Here is a 13,360-nt window from a genome sequence, read left to right as displayed (position 1 = left end):
TAGAGATCAAAAAATTTTGTTTATTTCGGTTTGATGGCACTTGCATTTATGTAAAACTATCGATTCATGCTGCTGATTCCCGCTCTCATAGAATAATTGTCGTCTGCTTGATCATCAGTTTTAGTGTGCCATATACAGTACAATTTCTGTTTTGTTGTATTTACCGCACAGTTCAAAAAAGAACCAATGGTCTTAATTTTCCAATTCAAGTAACTTTGCTTGCCGCGAACATCCCATTTCAACTGGTAAGTGAGACTGATTACAAACCCGTGATTACTTAGCAGTAGGATCTGGTGGGATAGCCACCACTGTAAGTTGTTACAGCTGGTTTGAATTGCTAACTGTCTTAATTGGTTTAATTATGTAAGAATATTTTATTATTATGATCTAGATCCATCTAGATTTAACGATTTTTCACATGCCAATTAAGGTTGTTTTTCGTATAAACGTAGCATCTTAATGACTTCATGGTCGCCATCGAAACTGCCAGTGCCGCATTGCTTCTGCCAACCATCAGAGTGCAAAGTGCGGCCATTGTATGGCTGCTCATCTTTGGCAACTGCATTCTTAGGTTGTCTACAAATAGATTATGCCCTTAGTTATAAACATTCGATTTAAATGTTTCTCGATATCGTATTTTTCCCGTTTGCCGTAAATTCGAATCGAATGACAAAATCAGGGATCTTATTAACTACCGAATGTGACCTACAGAACGCTACGAATGTATATTACTTCATCCGCTAGATGGTTTACGCGCTACGCAAACGAAAGCATACAGTAATGGCGGTAATGGAGGACGAAAGAGCAAGATTGTAAATGTGGTGTGAGCGTGGTCGTAATCTGTTGCTGCAACGTTTGGAATTCTAACCAGGATATTCGTTTGGGCTCCACTTTAAAGCCAAGCTAGAAAGCAGTGAAGCATTAAAGAAAAAAATATATCTATATGTCTTTTGTCTTCCATAACAATTTTCTTTAGAAAACTCCTGGGTCATACTTTGCCACCAAATTCTTCTTGTCCTCTATGGAATTTTTTCTTAAGGTCTTCTAAGGAAGATATTGTGCAGTGATGAATGCTCAAGAAGTGGGTATTATTCAATATGTTTCACATAGAAAAGGATTTTCAGCTGTTTGCGAGTTCTCTGACTTTCAGGTAATAACAGTAAAATTTTTTGTGAGGTGATGGTAAAGATTGAGAAACTCATCTTTTTCTCTATCTTTGGCTATAGATGTTACTTTATAACATGCTTTTGAATATTGTTGTTACAGGTTCATGAAATCGGTATGGATGGAAAAGAAATCCACTTAACCGATAGAACACTGCCAGATGTTATGGTTTTTCCTAAAAAAAAGACAAGAGTGTATCCTTCTCTCTATGAACAATATCAACTATTAACTGCTGATCAATGGAACGAAATTGATGGCATGATAAAGAATGAACTGCCTCTAACGATTAAAATTGATGTTAGTGGCAAAAGTAAAGATAAGCGACAGAATCTAGCAAGAGTTCTCTCCGTGAAATATGAAGGACTTTGCTTCAAAACTTCCTGTAACGTTCTACAAATCTCGAAGCAAGAAAATGTAAAGCCCAGAATTCGGGAACCTTCTCATTCTGCCTTGTATACACAGTTTGTTTTATACAAGGAAAATCTAAGCACGGCGACAGCCTTAGCGAGATTGCAACGTAGCCGAAAACGAAAGTAACTATTTCTTTCTTGGAAGTCAACGCATGTAGTCACATTAGTAATTTCTCGTTTGACGGCAGTGGCTTTAAGACTAACTTTTTCACTGCCGGCGACCTACCAAAAAGAGCCAGCACAAGTCAGTTGGTAACTGCATTTGACTGGAGTCCTTTACATGTTGTGGGTGGCTTACGATCAAATGTTATTATTGGAAACTTCGAATTTACCAAGAAACCACTTGAGCCAGGTCATCGCATTGTAAGGCAATTAATATTATTCTGAATATTTGCCTTATTAGTTTGTATCTAACTAGGGCAGCCATTACACGATTGCGCTCCGGCAGGTGATGGGAGATGCCAGTGTAATCAAAGCAAATTTGGAGTCGCTGAAAATCAACGGCTTCATTAATTATTATGATACAGAATGTTTCGGAAGAAGTCGTGAAGCACCTTTGCATTTAGTTGGCAAATGCGTATTAAAAGGAAGCTGGCAGGATGTGAGTAAATAATTGGTTACTAGAAGAAATAAAGCAAAAATTGGTGAATTATAGTTTTTACTTTAGGTCATTAATCTTATGTTAGAACCTTCTGCTATTGATCCGGTTGATGTAACTGGCGAAGAGTATGCAGCGCTTGTGAAATACAAAACGTCGGGGGATGCTTTACTAGCCTTAGAAAGCGTACCGTCGGGCGCATGTACCTCAATCGAATGTCAACTCCTCTATTATATAAAGAACCGAAGAAAGAACGTCCACCGCATGATCCAATCCGTAATGTATTCTAGTTCTACTCTTCGGTTGTATTTTGGTTAATAATAACGGATATTTATTACCGCAACAGATTCCATCCAGCAGGTTACATATTTACGTACAGGCCTATTTGCGTTTCCTATGGAACAACATCGTGTCAAAACGTATTACCGAATTCGGAATGGAGCCAATAATAGGAGACTTGGTCTACGCTTATCACCGAGAAAATGGCAGTACAGAAAAATTCAAGCGGAAAATCATTTTGCTCGACAAAGGCAATATTCAAAATTATACCATCAATGATGTTATACTACCACTTCCTGGGGCTGATGGCATTTACCCGCGTAACGAAGTAGCAAGTTACTATACCAATTTTTTACTCAAGGATGGATTGTCAGAGAGCGATTTGAAACGGGCCATCAAGTACAGATCAGCCATCTAATGTTACACACATTTTTATATATTCATCTAAATTTTATAATTTTTTCAAAGGACGTACAGCGTCGACGTCGAATACCGACCCGTCGTGTCGAAGCCCTTCGACATTGTTTGGTACTTCATACGTTATAATAATCCCACAGAGACACTTGTTTGGTCGGACATGGATCGACTGAGGAAAAAGGAAAAGCCTAATCTTATTGAAAGTATATTCGATTTTCTTATAGTGCTTTGTAATTCATAGGCATGCCCGTCATGGGCTAGTTTAGTATTTGATATAGATCAAATTAATTTTATTGGGTTGCACAATGAATCGTAGTATGAAAACCTGTACACTTTAGATGGCGCTTTCCTCGGACTGGTGATCGAATTCGACCTACTTTCTTCAGTGTACGCAACGATGGCGCTCAGAGAACTCACAAAAATGGATTCAATTTTCGACTTCGTGACGCCAAATGTGCCTGATAACGAAATATTAAAGAAGAACTTGATTTCAACTGATCATAAATCATCCGCGCAACCGGAGGCTAAGCGAATCAAGTTAATGGTTACAGTTGAGTAATCACTACCAGGAGTTTACATTCGTGTTCACCTAAGAGTTCAAGCATCAGTATTTGATCACCGAGAAGAATTTAATTCATTCTCATTTGCCGTTTTGGTTCAAAACGGCCTGTTAATTTTTGCTTTCAATTTAAAGAATATATCTATAGATTTTTGGTTTGCGTGCATAATTAACAAAATTTTCGGTATTTTTCGTCCAATTATTAGGCAATTGGTTCAACAAATGGTAAAGCATATTTCTAGTTAAGAAAATGAAGCATTTGAAATCCGCTTTTTTTTGTTTCAGAAAGCAGCAACTTTCAGTTGAACTCTGGCACTGCTATGCTATTTTTCTATGTAATTTCATTTTGAAGAATTTTACCATTTAGGAAGTTGTGGACTCGTATGTATATGAGAAATTAACTCTTATACATATGAGATTCTTTTTGGCAAGTGAAATCATGCAATTAATTAAAGAAGCAAAAAACCACGAATCGCCCTGAATGTTGGAAGCATTTCAAATTATCCGTAATAATTTTTAAAATTTACTTATTATGCAAAACTTAATTATTTATTTCTGCCAATTCATCTGTTAGATCTTAAGTTGACGCTCAATACCTGAGTGCTCTGCATAAAGTACACTAGAGAATGCCAGAAGATGAATGCGTCGGGCTCGCCTGTTCATGCATATTCTGTGAAAATCTTACTCCCAAATGTTTCACAGAAGTAGCTAACCATTTGGAATTGCTTTGGTAAATATTCTTCATACATACATACCACTTTAAATGGTATTGTATTTTTGACTTTTGCCTCGCAGTTTGGCAGCAACAGATTGTACTCTTACATGAGGCACCATCACAAACTGTAACACCACCGACCGTGAAAATTGAGTAACACCGCAACACTACTACATCTACACCAAGTAAAAATTTTCATTTCATCTCCTACTAATAGCATACTGACTTATTCATTTTTGATTGATCTAGATACACCCAGAAAACAGAAAAGGGAACTCGGCATGATCAATGGCCAATGGCATACTGCAACCAGCTTCGTTGAAAGGAAACACCTATAGCAGGTACCGTGATTTTTTCTGTCGAGTTACTTGGTTAGATGTATAGCTGTGTATCCATTGTTCTACTGCGTTGCCCTTCTAGACTAGTCAGCTCACAAGTCCCCATTTGGGTGGGTTGTGAACTGTCGAGAACACGAGTTTTGGATTGGGAAATCTTCAGGTAGCACGGGTTGGCAACGGATTGAAAAATTCAGCATTTTTCTGCTTATGATAACAGCGACGGATTTACGAATCAGGAATGAAGGACAGTTGAACTAACTAAGACACATTCTGTGGGAGGGAAAGCGAAAACTGTACTCTAAGTATAACTAAAGATAATTTTTAAAATGCAGAATTCTCCGCAACCGGTTTATTTGCTTAAACCTCTTCTTCATACATGAATACTGTGTTGATTAACCCGCAACCACCAAGGAAAAGAAACCACGATTGGGCTAGATCAGTCTCCGAACATATTCACGCTTCTGTATGGAGTGGTTAGAGCGGTAAGAATTTGGCAAAGTCGATTCCTGCCAAACTACTGCATGAAACGGGCTTGTTTAACAAACTGAGGTGGCCATCAACCGAGTTATCCGTACCGAAAAGTAGAAGAAAATGTCGGTTAGTAATTAAGTATTGGGCTTATTATTAAGTTTTAATCCTGAATAAGTGAATTCCAGTAATGATGAAAGTGAATTATGACTTAATAGCGAGTTCGAAAAATGGGGGAGAAAATTCGATACGTACTCGTCAGGAATTCGGAAGGCTTTCGGTTGGATACGAGTGATTGAACCGTCGCTGTTGTCGCAAATAATTTTTGCCAACGAAACTTTTTCGATTTCGACCAATTGGTCTGAAAAGAATCAAAGAAAAAAACAACGTTGAATTTTAAGTACCGGATGTCGCAAGTGTTGTATCGTTGCCAGTCCACGGTTTGAGAAAACGAAAAAGTTTCAGTTACTTGAAGTTAGGGCGTAGGGTTGGCCAATGTTAGACGTGTAGAAGAAGCGATCAGCCTGTCGTAAATACAAAAATTGCAATGAAAAAAGACCGGCAAATGTGCGTCCCAGTACAGCGTTGGGCAAAGGCGTTTCAACAACTCCGCCGATGAACAAGTCGATGTCACCCACGTTACTGTAAACCGACCTGAGTGCATTGACGGCCTGCATGAAAAGCAAAATGACGTTATGAATTGGAAATTCTCCTCTTGAAAACAAAGTAATCGTGTGCCTCGACTGGCATTCTATGTAGCAAATCATCAAACTGATTTGGGTATGTTTGTAATCCGGAATTCGAAAGCAAATAGTAGGCCATTAAGCCGTAGGGAGGTAAACCGTGATCTCTTCCTCGTTGAATGTTTAATGAAATCAAGTCAAGTCCAAGTGTTTTCCCTTTTGGCCTGTAAAAATTCAAACGATTTGAGTTGCCTTTCGTTGAATCAAGTGCAATAGCTAGTAAGACGTAATAGGAATAATAACTTGAATAGTTGACTAGTGATATCGTCGGCCATACAGTTGTCAACCGCCATGGCAGGAACTTGTAGGAGTCCTCGTAGTGCGTTGTCCATGAAATTTGGTTGGTGCATCCTGAAGGGCTCATCAAACGAGTCGGACAGTGTGTAGCTGTCTTTGCTGTGTTGTCCATTCTTCTCAAACAATCTAATGTGGTGCAATTGATTTAGTCTGAGGTTGTTCCTTGACATGCAGTTTTCACTACCTGATGAAGCTCCTCAACTGAGAGTGACCCATGCGGAAAGCGGCCGTAGAAAATTCCGTGGCAATGGCTGGATTGGTATATTTGTTATACGTGAACTCCTCACTCGTGACCTGGGCAGCCCTTTCCGGACCTAATCGGGAAAAAATGACGTGGTTAACATGAAAGTAAGTGAAATTATAAATTTAGAAAAATACCAATCATGACGGGCAAGTACTCGTTGTAGATGATGTGCTGCATTTCGGCGATGACGATGCGGCGAGCGTGTTGGTAGTAGAAATCGGGCGTTTGGAACGGTGCTACGATGTGCAAGTTATCCACGATGCGATTGTGCTCGCGAACCCAAATCGTGTGCATCAAACTGAGTAAGGGCTGCTCGTTCACTCTCTCATCACCTGGTAAATAAATTGAAAATGTTCTTATAATGCAACTCAAGGAGATGGTCGTAAAAACGGACCAACCTGCATCAAAGCATATGGCCGTACAGGTTCCACCCGTAGGAATGGGAGCATTGCAACAATCAGGTTTCACTGGTAGCATCTGGCGATCGCCATTGAATGAAACCTTCATCCGACCATTGCCAATAGGATCTCGCAATCTCTGTGCTGTGGCTTCGTCACTGCCGTAGACGTTTGAACCGTCGATCCAATGCGTAAGACTGTTCACCTGGAGTAATAATTTGAACATTTTTATCAGCAGAGACCTTCGAACTAGGAATCCAAGCCAGGATTCGACAGCAAGATGGGGAAATAAATGAACTTGCATGGTGCCGCAGCCTTGGTGTGTTTCCGTAGAGATCTTTGCCGAAAATGGAGCGAATAAAGTTCATACAAGTGACTTGACTGGTGTCCGATGGATCATATTTCTTATCTCCTCTAGGAATGGCGATTGGAGAACATTCAGGGTGAGGTGGAACAACGTCAACGCCCGTCTGTTCCCGTGAGCAGCATTGGTAAGCAGATCCATCACCTTTTTGATGAGATTGATTTAATTTCAGCAGGAACCGTGATCAAGCCATCAAAGAATGGAACAGGAATAATATTATACACAAACTGATCAGAAGAAGACCACTGGAAAACTTACTTTTTGTGAACGTTGGAGTAAGAGTGAGGTCGTGATCGAGAAACTGTCCCCATTGCATCGTTAGTAGAGTCACGCTGGGATCGGGCACAGTGTCGTTCACCATAACAGTGGTGGAGATGAGGCGTGGGCTTGGTAATGGATTCCCGTATACAGAGTTCCGGAACTTGGACACATCTACATAAGCCAAATGGATAAAACGCAGTCCGTCACAACTACGAAATTCACTAGAAAAGCTTGTGGTTGGACTTGAGGCGACTTTGGTACTCACTGTCTGCGTAATTGCTAAAGTCGATAAATCGCCGAAAGATTGTGCCAGCTTGTCCGAATCTGGGTTGGTAATTGCTGTTACATGAACCGTCTATTGTGCGAAATTTGGAACTGAAGTCACACGGCGCAAGAGGAGGAAGTGCAGCCTGTCTATCTGTGACATTAGATGACGCAGCCAATCTACTAATCGGTCCAATTTTCCCTGCCGGAATTCCCAATCTATTTAAGGAAGACGTCGTTATGAAATTAATGAAAATTAGTTTTTTTTTAATAGGCTAAGAAAACTGGAAAATGAACTGACTGGTCACTCAAGTATTGTCGGGCCACGTAATCAACAGCGGCTTCCTTAGATTGAGCCATAGCGGCGGGATTGTGTCGTACAAAAGAGAAACGTGCCGAATACTTGGCACCGGGCGACAATAAGGTACCACCATTTTTATCAGAAGTGCCTTGAAGCATGAATCGATTTTCATCCTCTTTAGCTATACGCTGTTCCAGCTGCTTCCATTCTTCTACGTATTGTCGGCCAAATCGTACAGCCTCTTCAATTTGCGCCTTCGGAATGCTGGCTACGATTTCGTCGGCCTCTTGTTCTTCTTTCTTGGCGGCCACGGCGAGAGCATCGAAACGTTCGATGAGGGTCGCCAAATAATTTCTGTCTAATTCTGTTCATAACAATTGGTAATAGTGAAACATTTTTTGTCTTCCTGTCACACCTCATGTTAATTGGAATTTCTGCTAATTATTTAGAAGTCAAACTTGAGCAATTTAGTTTTACCTTCAATATTCGCTCGCGCATCAAGTACCGGCTCCTTCACTTTGTTCGCAACCTGTTGGTAAGTCAAAAATATACTTTTTCTTTCATTTCAATCTCGGGTGAAGTAATCCTACAATACTATGTTCACCCAACTTGTCAAATTCTTTACATTCTATGCTTATCATGGGCACTTGTGTTACCGACTTGGAGTTTGGTACTTACCGATTGGCTGGCCACAGCATTTGCGAGCATCAGTATAATTAAAGTGTGGCATGGACAGCGGCCTGCGATAATCGTTCGAAGCATTTTCGCGTTTTTCGACGACGTTACTGCCTATTTCACCGTTGCAGGATATATGGCAGCTTTTGAACGATTCACTATGATTCACACAGGCCAATATATATATATCCCACTTCCTAGCCATTTCATGCCAGTACCTAATCGAGCGGAGGAGAAGCGCACCAATTTCCAATTAAAAACGACACAGCTGTATATACTGAGTTCGTGCTGCACAATATTTGAATTCGAGAGACCAAATCCATTTCTCTGTTGGGACTCGATTAATTGGTTCAAATATTTGGATGCGGGGCAATGTTGTTGCCACTAGGCTAGGTCTGCACGTGTAGTTTACTTGCGTTTGGCAATATTGTCAATGTTTACACTGCATCTGTTGCATACTGCAAACGGTTGTATCTAAAAGTATGGAATTCGACCCGACTGACCCCTCACCTTCAACTCGTATAGGAACCACTTAGAAAATATTGACCGACTAAAGGAACTCTCGCTTACAGATGGAAAAGGTATTACGGTGTAACTAAGTGGTGGTAAAACACAGTCCTCTTAGGACAATGCCCCACGGGTAAGCATACCCCTATGTGCTATAGACTGCTGGCAGATATTTACTTATTAATGGAACTGGTGCAGTAACGTTGCCCCATAACCAAATATTTGAACCAATTAATCGAGTTTAATTACATCTGGTCTCTCGAATTCAAATATTGTGCAGCACGAACTCAGTATATACAGCTGTTTCATTTTTAATTGGAAATTGGTGCGCTTCTCCTCCGCTCGATTAGGTACTGGCATGAAATGGCTAGGAAGTGGGATATATATATATTGGCCTGTGTGAATCATAGTGAATCGTTCAAAAGCTGCCATATATCCTGCAACGGTGAAATAGGCAGTAACGTCGTCGAAAAACGCGAAAATGCTTCGAACGATTATCGCAGGCCGCTGTCCATGCCACACTTTAATTATACTGATGCTCGCAAATGCTTTGGCCAGCCAATCGGTAAGTACCAAACTCCAAGTCGGTAACACAAGTGCCCATGATAAGCATAGAATGTAAAGAATTTGACAATTTGGGTGAACATAGTATTGTAGGATTACTTCACCCGAGATTGAAATGAAAGAAAAAGTATATTTTTGACTTACCAACAGGTTGCGAACAAAGTGAAGGAGCCGGTACTTGATGCGCGAGCGAATATTGAAGGTAAAAACTAAATTGCTCAAGTTTGACTTCTAAATAATTAGCAGAAATTCCAATTAACATGAGATGTGACAGGAAGACAAAAAATGTTTCACTATTACCAATTGTTATGAACAGAATTAGACAGAAATTATTTGGCGACCCTCATCGAACGTTTCGATGCTCTCGCCGTGGCCGCCAAGAAAGAAGAACAAGAGGCCGACGAAATCGTAGCCAGCATTCCGAAGGCGCAAATTGAAGAGGCTGTACGATTTGGCCGACAATACGTAGAAGAATGGAAGCAGCTGGAACAGCGTATAGCTAAAGAGGATGAAAATCGATTCATGCTTCAAGGCACTTCTGATAAAAATGGTGGTACCTTATTGTCGCCCGGTGCCAAGTATTCGGCACGTTTCTCTTTCGTACGACACAATCCCTCCGCTATGGCTCAATCTAAAGAAGCCGCTGTTGATTACGTGGCCCGACAATACTTGAGTGACCAGTCAGTTCATTTTCCAGTTTTCTTAGCCTATTAAAAAAAACTAATTTTCATTAATTTCATAACGACGTCTTCCTTAAATAGATTGGGAATTCCGGCAGGGAAAATTGGATCGATTAGTAGATTGGCTGCGTCATCCAATGTCACAGATAGACAGGCTGAACTTCCTCCTCTTGCGCCGTGTGACTTCAGTTCCAAATTCCGCACAATAGACGGTTCATGTAACAGCAATTACCAACCCAGATTCGGACAAGCTGGCACAATCTTTCAGCGATTATTCGGCTTCTCGTATTACGCAGACAGTGAGTACATATGATAATTTCTAATGAAAATATCTATAAATATTTAATGTCTTTTGTGCGATGCGAATGCATAGATGTGGGCCAATTTCGAACTTCTGTATACGGTCAACCACTACCCAGCCCGCGACTTATCTCGACAACGATTGTTCTCAACGACACTGTGCCTGACCCCAGCGTGACTTTACTCACGATGCAATGGGGACAGTTTCTCGATCACGACCTCACTCTTACGCCGACCTTTACCAAGAGTACGTATTAAGAATATAAAAGTAACTTTGTCACTGCACATTTGAAATCACAAAACTTGTCTTGCACAAACCTAGGCGATGGATCTGCTTTCGAGTGTTGTTCACGAGCACAGACAGGCAGCGTCGTGTCACCCCCTCCTCATCTTGAGTGTGCACCGATCATGGTTCCTACCAACGATATGAAATACAATCCAGATCCCAGTTCACCTAGCGTGACGTGTATGAATTTTGTTCGCTCTACGTACGGCAAAGATCTTAACGGCAACGTACCACAACAACGACAACACGTAAGTTCATTCCTCATGCAAATACTTTTAAACCAGGCACTTTTGGGAGCAGCATCTCGTTATAAGTTTTGATTGCTATTAATCAGATGTCCTTGGAAGAAAACAAACATGTAAACATACCTTGTTACCCAGGTTAACGCCCTAACGCACTGGATTGATGGTTCAAATGTCTATGGCAGTTCTGCAACTCATGCGGCAGCCCTGCGAGATTCATCGTCACCTAATGGCAAATTAAAAGTGAGCGTCATCAATGGTCGCCAATTTTTGCCACCTGGTCCTAATTGTTGTCCTGGAGGTGCTGGGGCTGTTTGGCCCAACGTTTGTACTTCGACATGCTTCGATGCAGGTCAGCCCTGTTTTTCTCTCCCGTGGATGACTTCAATTTAGTGTCATGATACCATTTTCAAACAGGTGATGACAGAGTCAACGAACAGCCTTTGCTAACTGTCATGCACACGATTTGGGTTCGTGAGCACAATCGTATTGCGGATGCTCTGTATCGAGTGGCTCCTGGTCAATCGTCTGAATTCTACTATCAGCAAGCCAGGCGTTTGGTGATTGCGGAAATGCAACACATTATTTACAACGAATATTTGCCTGTTATGATTGGTATGATTCGAACAAGACTTGTGGCAGCCATCGTTTCTATACTCTGCTCTATGTACTTCTCTTACAGGTCCGGAATTGGCTGCCCAGGTGAATTCACCAGAGTATTACTACAACTCCTACGTGAACCCTGCCATTTTCACTGAATTTTCAACAGCCGCTTTCCGCATGGGCCATTCTCAGTTGAGGAGTTTTGTCAGGTAAAACCATCCCTGCTGAAATGGAATTCCTGTCCGTTCCCACAGCATTCTCTTTTCCAAATAGGTTGTTCCAGAGTGATGGAAGAAGAGACGACGATCAAAGCTATTTACTGTCAGATTCATTTAATGAACCCCAAAGAGTTCTGAGTCGTACTTTTTTCGACAATGCTCTACGTGGCCTGATCCAGACTCCTGCTCAGGCAGTTGACAACTGTTTCGCCGATGACATTACCAGCCAGCTTTTCAAGTAACTTGTTGTTTCAGATACGGCTACTTTCTTTATGGTGTTGTACTAAACTTACGTTTCATGACGGGGCAAAAACTTAGACCAGCCGGCCAAAGACTGGGACTTGATTTGATTTCGTTGAATATTCAACGTGGAAGAGACCACGGCTTGTTCACTTACACCCAGATGATAAACTATATAACAGGCAGTTACTTACAATCGTCTTTTCCGTTCACATTTGACCAACTTGTACCCCGAATTCCCCTGGAGGTGAGTCTTGTTGTTTTTGTCTTTATGTTTACTGTATCTATTTATAACATCCAAAGTGTTTTATACCAATGTGCAGGTGGTTTCTGCAATGAAAAACGTGTACGCTCATGCTCGTGACATTGATTTATTCGTTGGTGGTGTCAGTGAAAAACCTTTACCGAATGCTGTACTTGGACCAACTTTTGCCAGCCTTTTTGCAATGCAGTTTGTGAACTTGAAACGAGCCGATCGTTTCTTCTACACTTGGAACATTGGTAGCAGCCTTTACTTGAGCAGAAGTAAGTTTTTCAGTTTGCCATTGACAATATTAGGAAGTGTCGTGGATTACAATTACCTCCGGCCTTTTCATGCCAATTCTAATTATACGTATCTGTTTAGGTCAATTTGCCGAAATTCAAAAAGTATCCCTTGCCAAAATTATTTGCGATAATAGCGATGGTACCATCACCGACATACAGCCGAAAGCCTTCCGGATTCCAGACAAGTACGTTCATAGTCTTTTTTCTTCTTTCTTTATTGACTCATTAATGCTCTTCCTTGGCATAGAAGGCCTTCTTTTCACATCAATCGATTCATTTTTAGTTCCTTAATCTTAGTCGGTGCTGCTACCCTCTAAAGAGACTTCTATTTATTCTTTCTTTCTCTTTTTCTTTCTTATGACTCCTCGATTGCTTCATCTGGATGTATTCGTTCATCTTTCAGCTTCCTAAACAAACCGGTCCCTTGTGCGAATTTGCCAGGAATCGACTTTACCAAACTCCTGCCTTTATAGCCGTTTTATAGCAAACTGTGAGGAAAATATCCTTCTCATCAGTTGTTCTTGGTGGTGGCTTAGTTTACATTGTAACAAAAGTCGGTTTTAACGAATAAACAACCACAAACTGGTGCTGGTGAATTGGATTTGACCCGCTTCCTGGCTTCTTACAAATAGAAGAAAAAACTAGAAATCGCACGAGATCCTGTAAAGGAAAATAAAAC

The 13,360-nt window shown here is 40.9% G+C and overlaps 3 protein-coding genes and 1 long non-coding RNA gene across 4 annotated transcripts; 3 read left to right on the top strand and 1 right to left on the bottom strand.

Moving 5' to 3' along the window:
* The first annotated feature begins 811 nt into the window (after nucleotides 1-811).
* Nucleotides 812-3,477, top strand: LOC130701650 (pseudouridylate synthase 7 homolog). The gene is made up of 8 exons (XM_057523584.2): nucleotides 812-1,150; nucleotides 1,267-1,697; nucleotides 1,763-1,937; nucleotides 1,993-2,175; nucleotides 2,242-2,448; nucleotides 2,519-2,850; nucleotides 2,920-3,071; nucleotides 3,207-3,477. Exons 1-8 carry the CDS (start codon nucleotides 1,067-1,069, stop codon nucleotides 3,425-3,427), a joined length of 1,785 nt encoding a protein of 594 aa, XP_057379567.1. The 5' UTR covers nucleotides 812-1,066; the 3' UTR covers nucleotides 3,428-3,477.
* A 1,336-nt stretch (nucleotides 3,478-4,813) lies between these two features.
* On the bottom strand, nucleotides 4,814-8,240 carry LOC130701643 (chorion peroxidase-like). Its single transcript, XM_057523574.2, has 13 exons — nucleotides 8,231-8,240; nucleotides 7,821-8,184; nucleotides 7,521-7,738; nucleotides 7,253-7,426; nucleotides 6,933-7,138; nucleotides 6,631-6,835; nucleotides 6,367-6,564; nucleotides 6,173-6,302; nucleotides 5,935-6,114; nucleotides 5,687-5,855; nucleotides 5,418-5,619; nucleotides 5,204-5,309; nucleotides 4,814-5,024 (listed from the first exon to the last, which is right to left on the bottom strand). The coding sequence occupies exons 1-13, from the start codon at nucleotides 8,238-8,240 to the stop codon at nucleotides 4,955-4,957; spliced, it is 2,232 nt and encodes a 743-aa protein (XP_057379557.1). The 3' UTR covers nucleotides 4,814-4,954.
* A 477-nt stretch (nucleotides 8,241-8,717) lies between these two features.
* On the top strand, nucleotides 8,718-9,760 carry LOC132087782 (uncharacterized). Its single transcript, XR_009420592.1, has 2 exons — nucleotides 8,718-9,567; nucleotides 9,717-9,760. It is a non-coding gene; the product is annotated as an uncharacterized LOC132087782 (long non-coding RNA).
* A 99-nt stretch (nucleotides 9,761-9,859) lies between these two features.
* On the top strand, nucleotides 9,860-13,277 carry LOC130701642 (chorion peroxidase-like). The gene is made up of 12 exons (XM_057523573.2): nucleotides 9,860-10,246; nucleotides 10,328-10,545; nucleotides 10,620-10,793; nucleotides 10,869-11,080; nucleotides 11,213-11,426; nucleotides 11,492-11,689; nucleotides 11,757-11,886; nucleotides 11,951-12,133; nucleotides 12,214-12,382; nucleotides 12,459-12,660; nucleotides 12,761-12,866; nucleotides 13,085-13,277. The coding sequence occupies exons 1-12, from the start codon at nucleotides 10,089-10,091 to the stop codon at nucleotides 13,152-13,154; spliced, it is 2,034 nt and encodes a 677-aa protein (XP_057379556.2). The 5' UTR covers nucleotides 9,860-10,088; the 3' UTR covers nucleotides 13,155-13,277.
* Nucleotides 13,278-13,360: the final 83 nt, after the last annotated feature.

This window comes from Daphnia carinata, chromosome 2 (genome assembly GCF_022539665.2).
Source record: "Daphnia carinata strain CSIRO-1 chromosome 2, CSIRO_AGI_Dcar_HiC_V3, whole genome shotgun sequence".
Classification (NCBI taxonomy): Eukaryota; Metazoa; Arthropoda; class Branchiopoda; order Diplostraca; family Daphniidae; genus Daphnia; species Daphnia carinata.
Note: the sequence above shows the minus strand (reverse complement) of the source record. Positions and strands in the feature narration are given on the sequence as shown.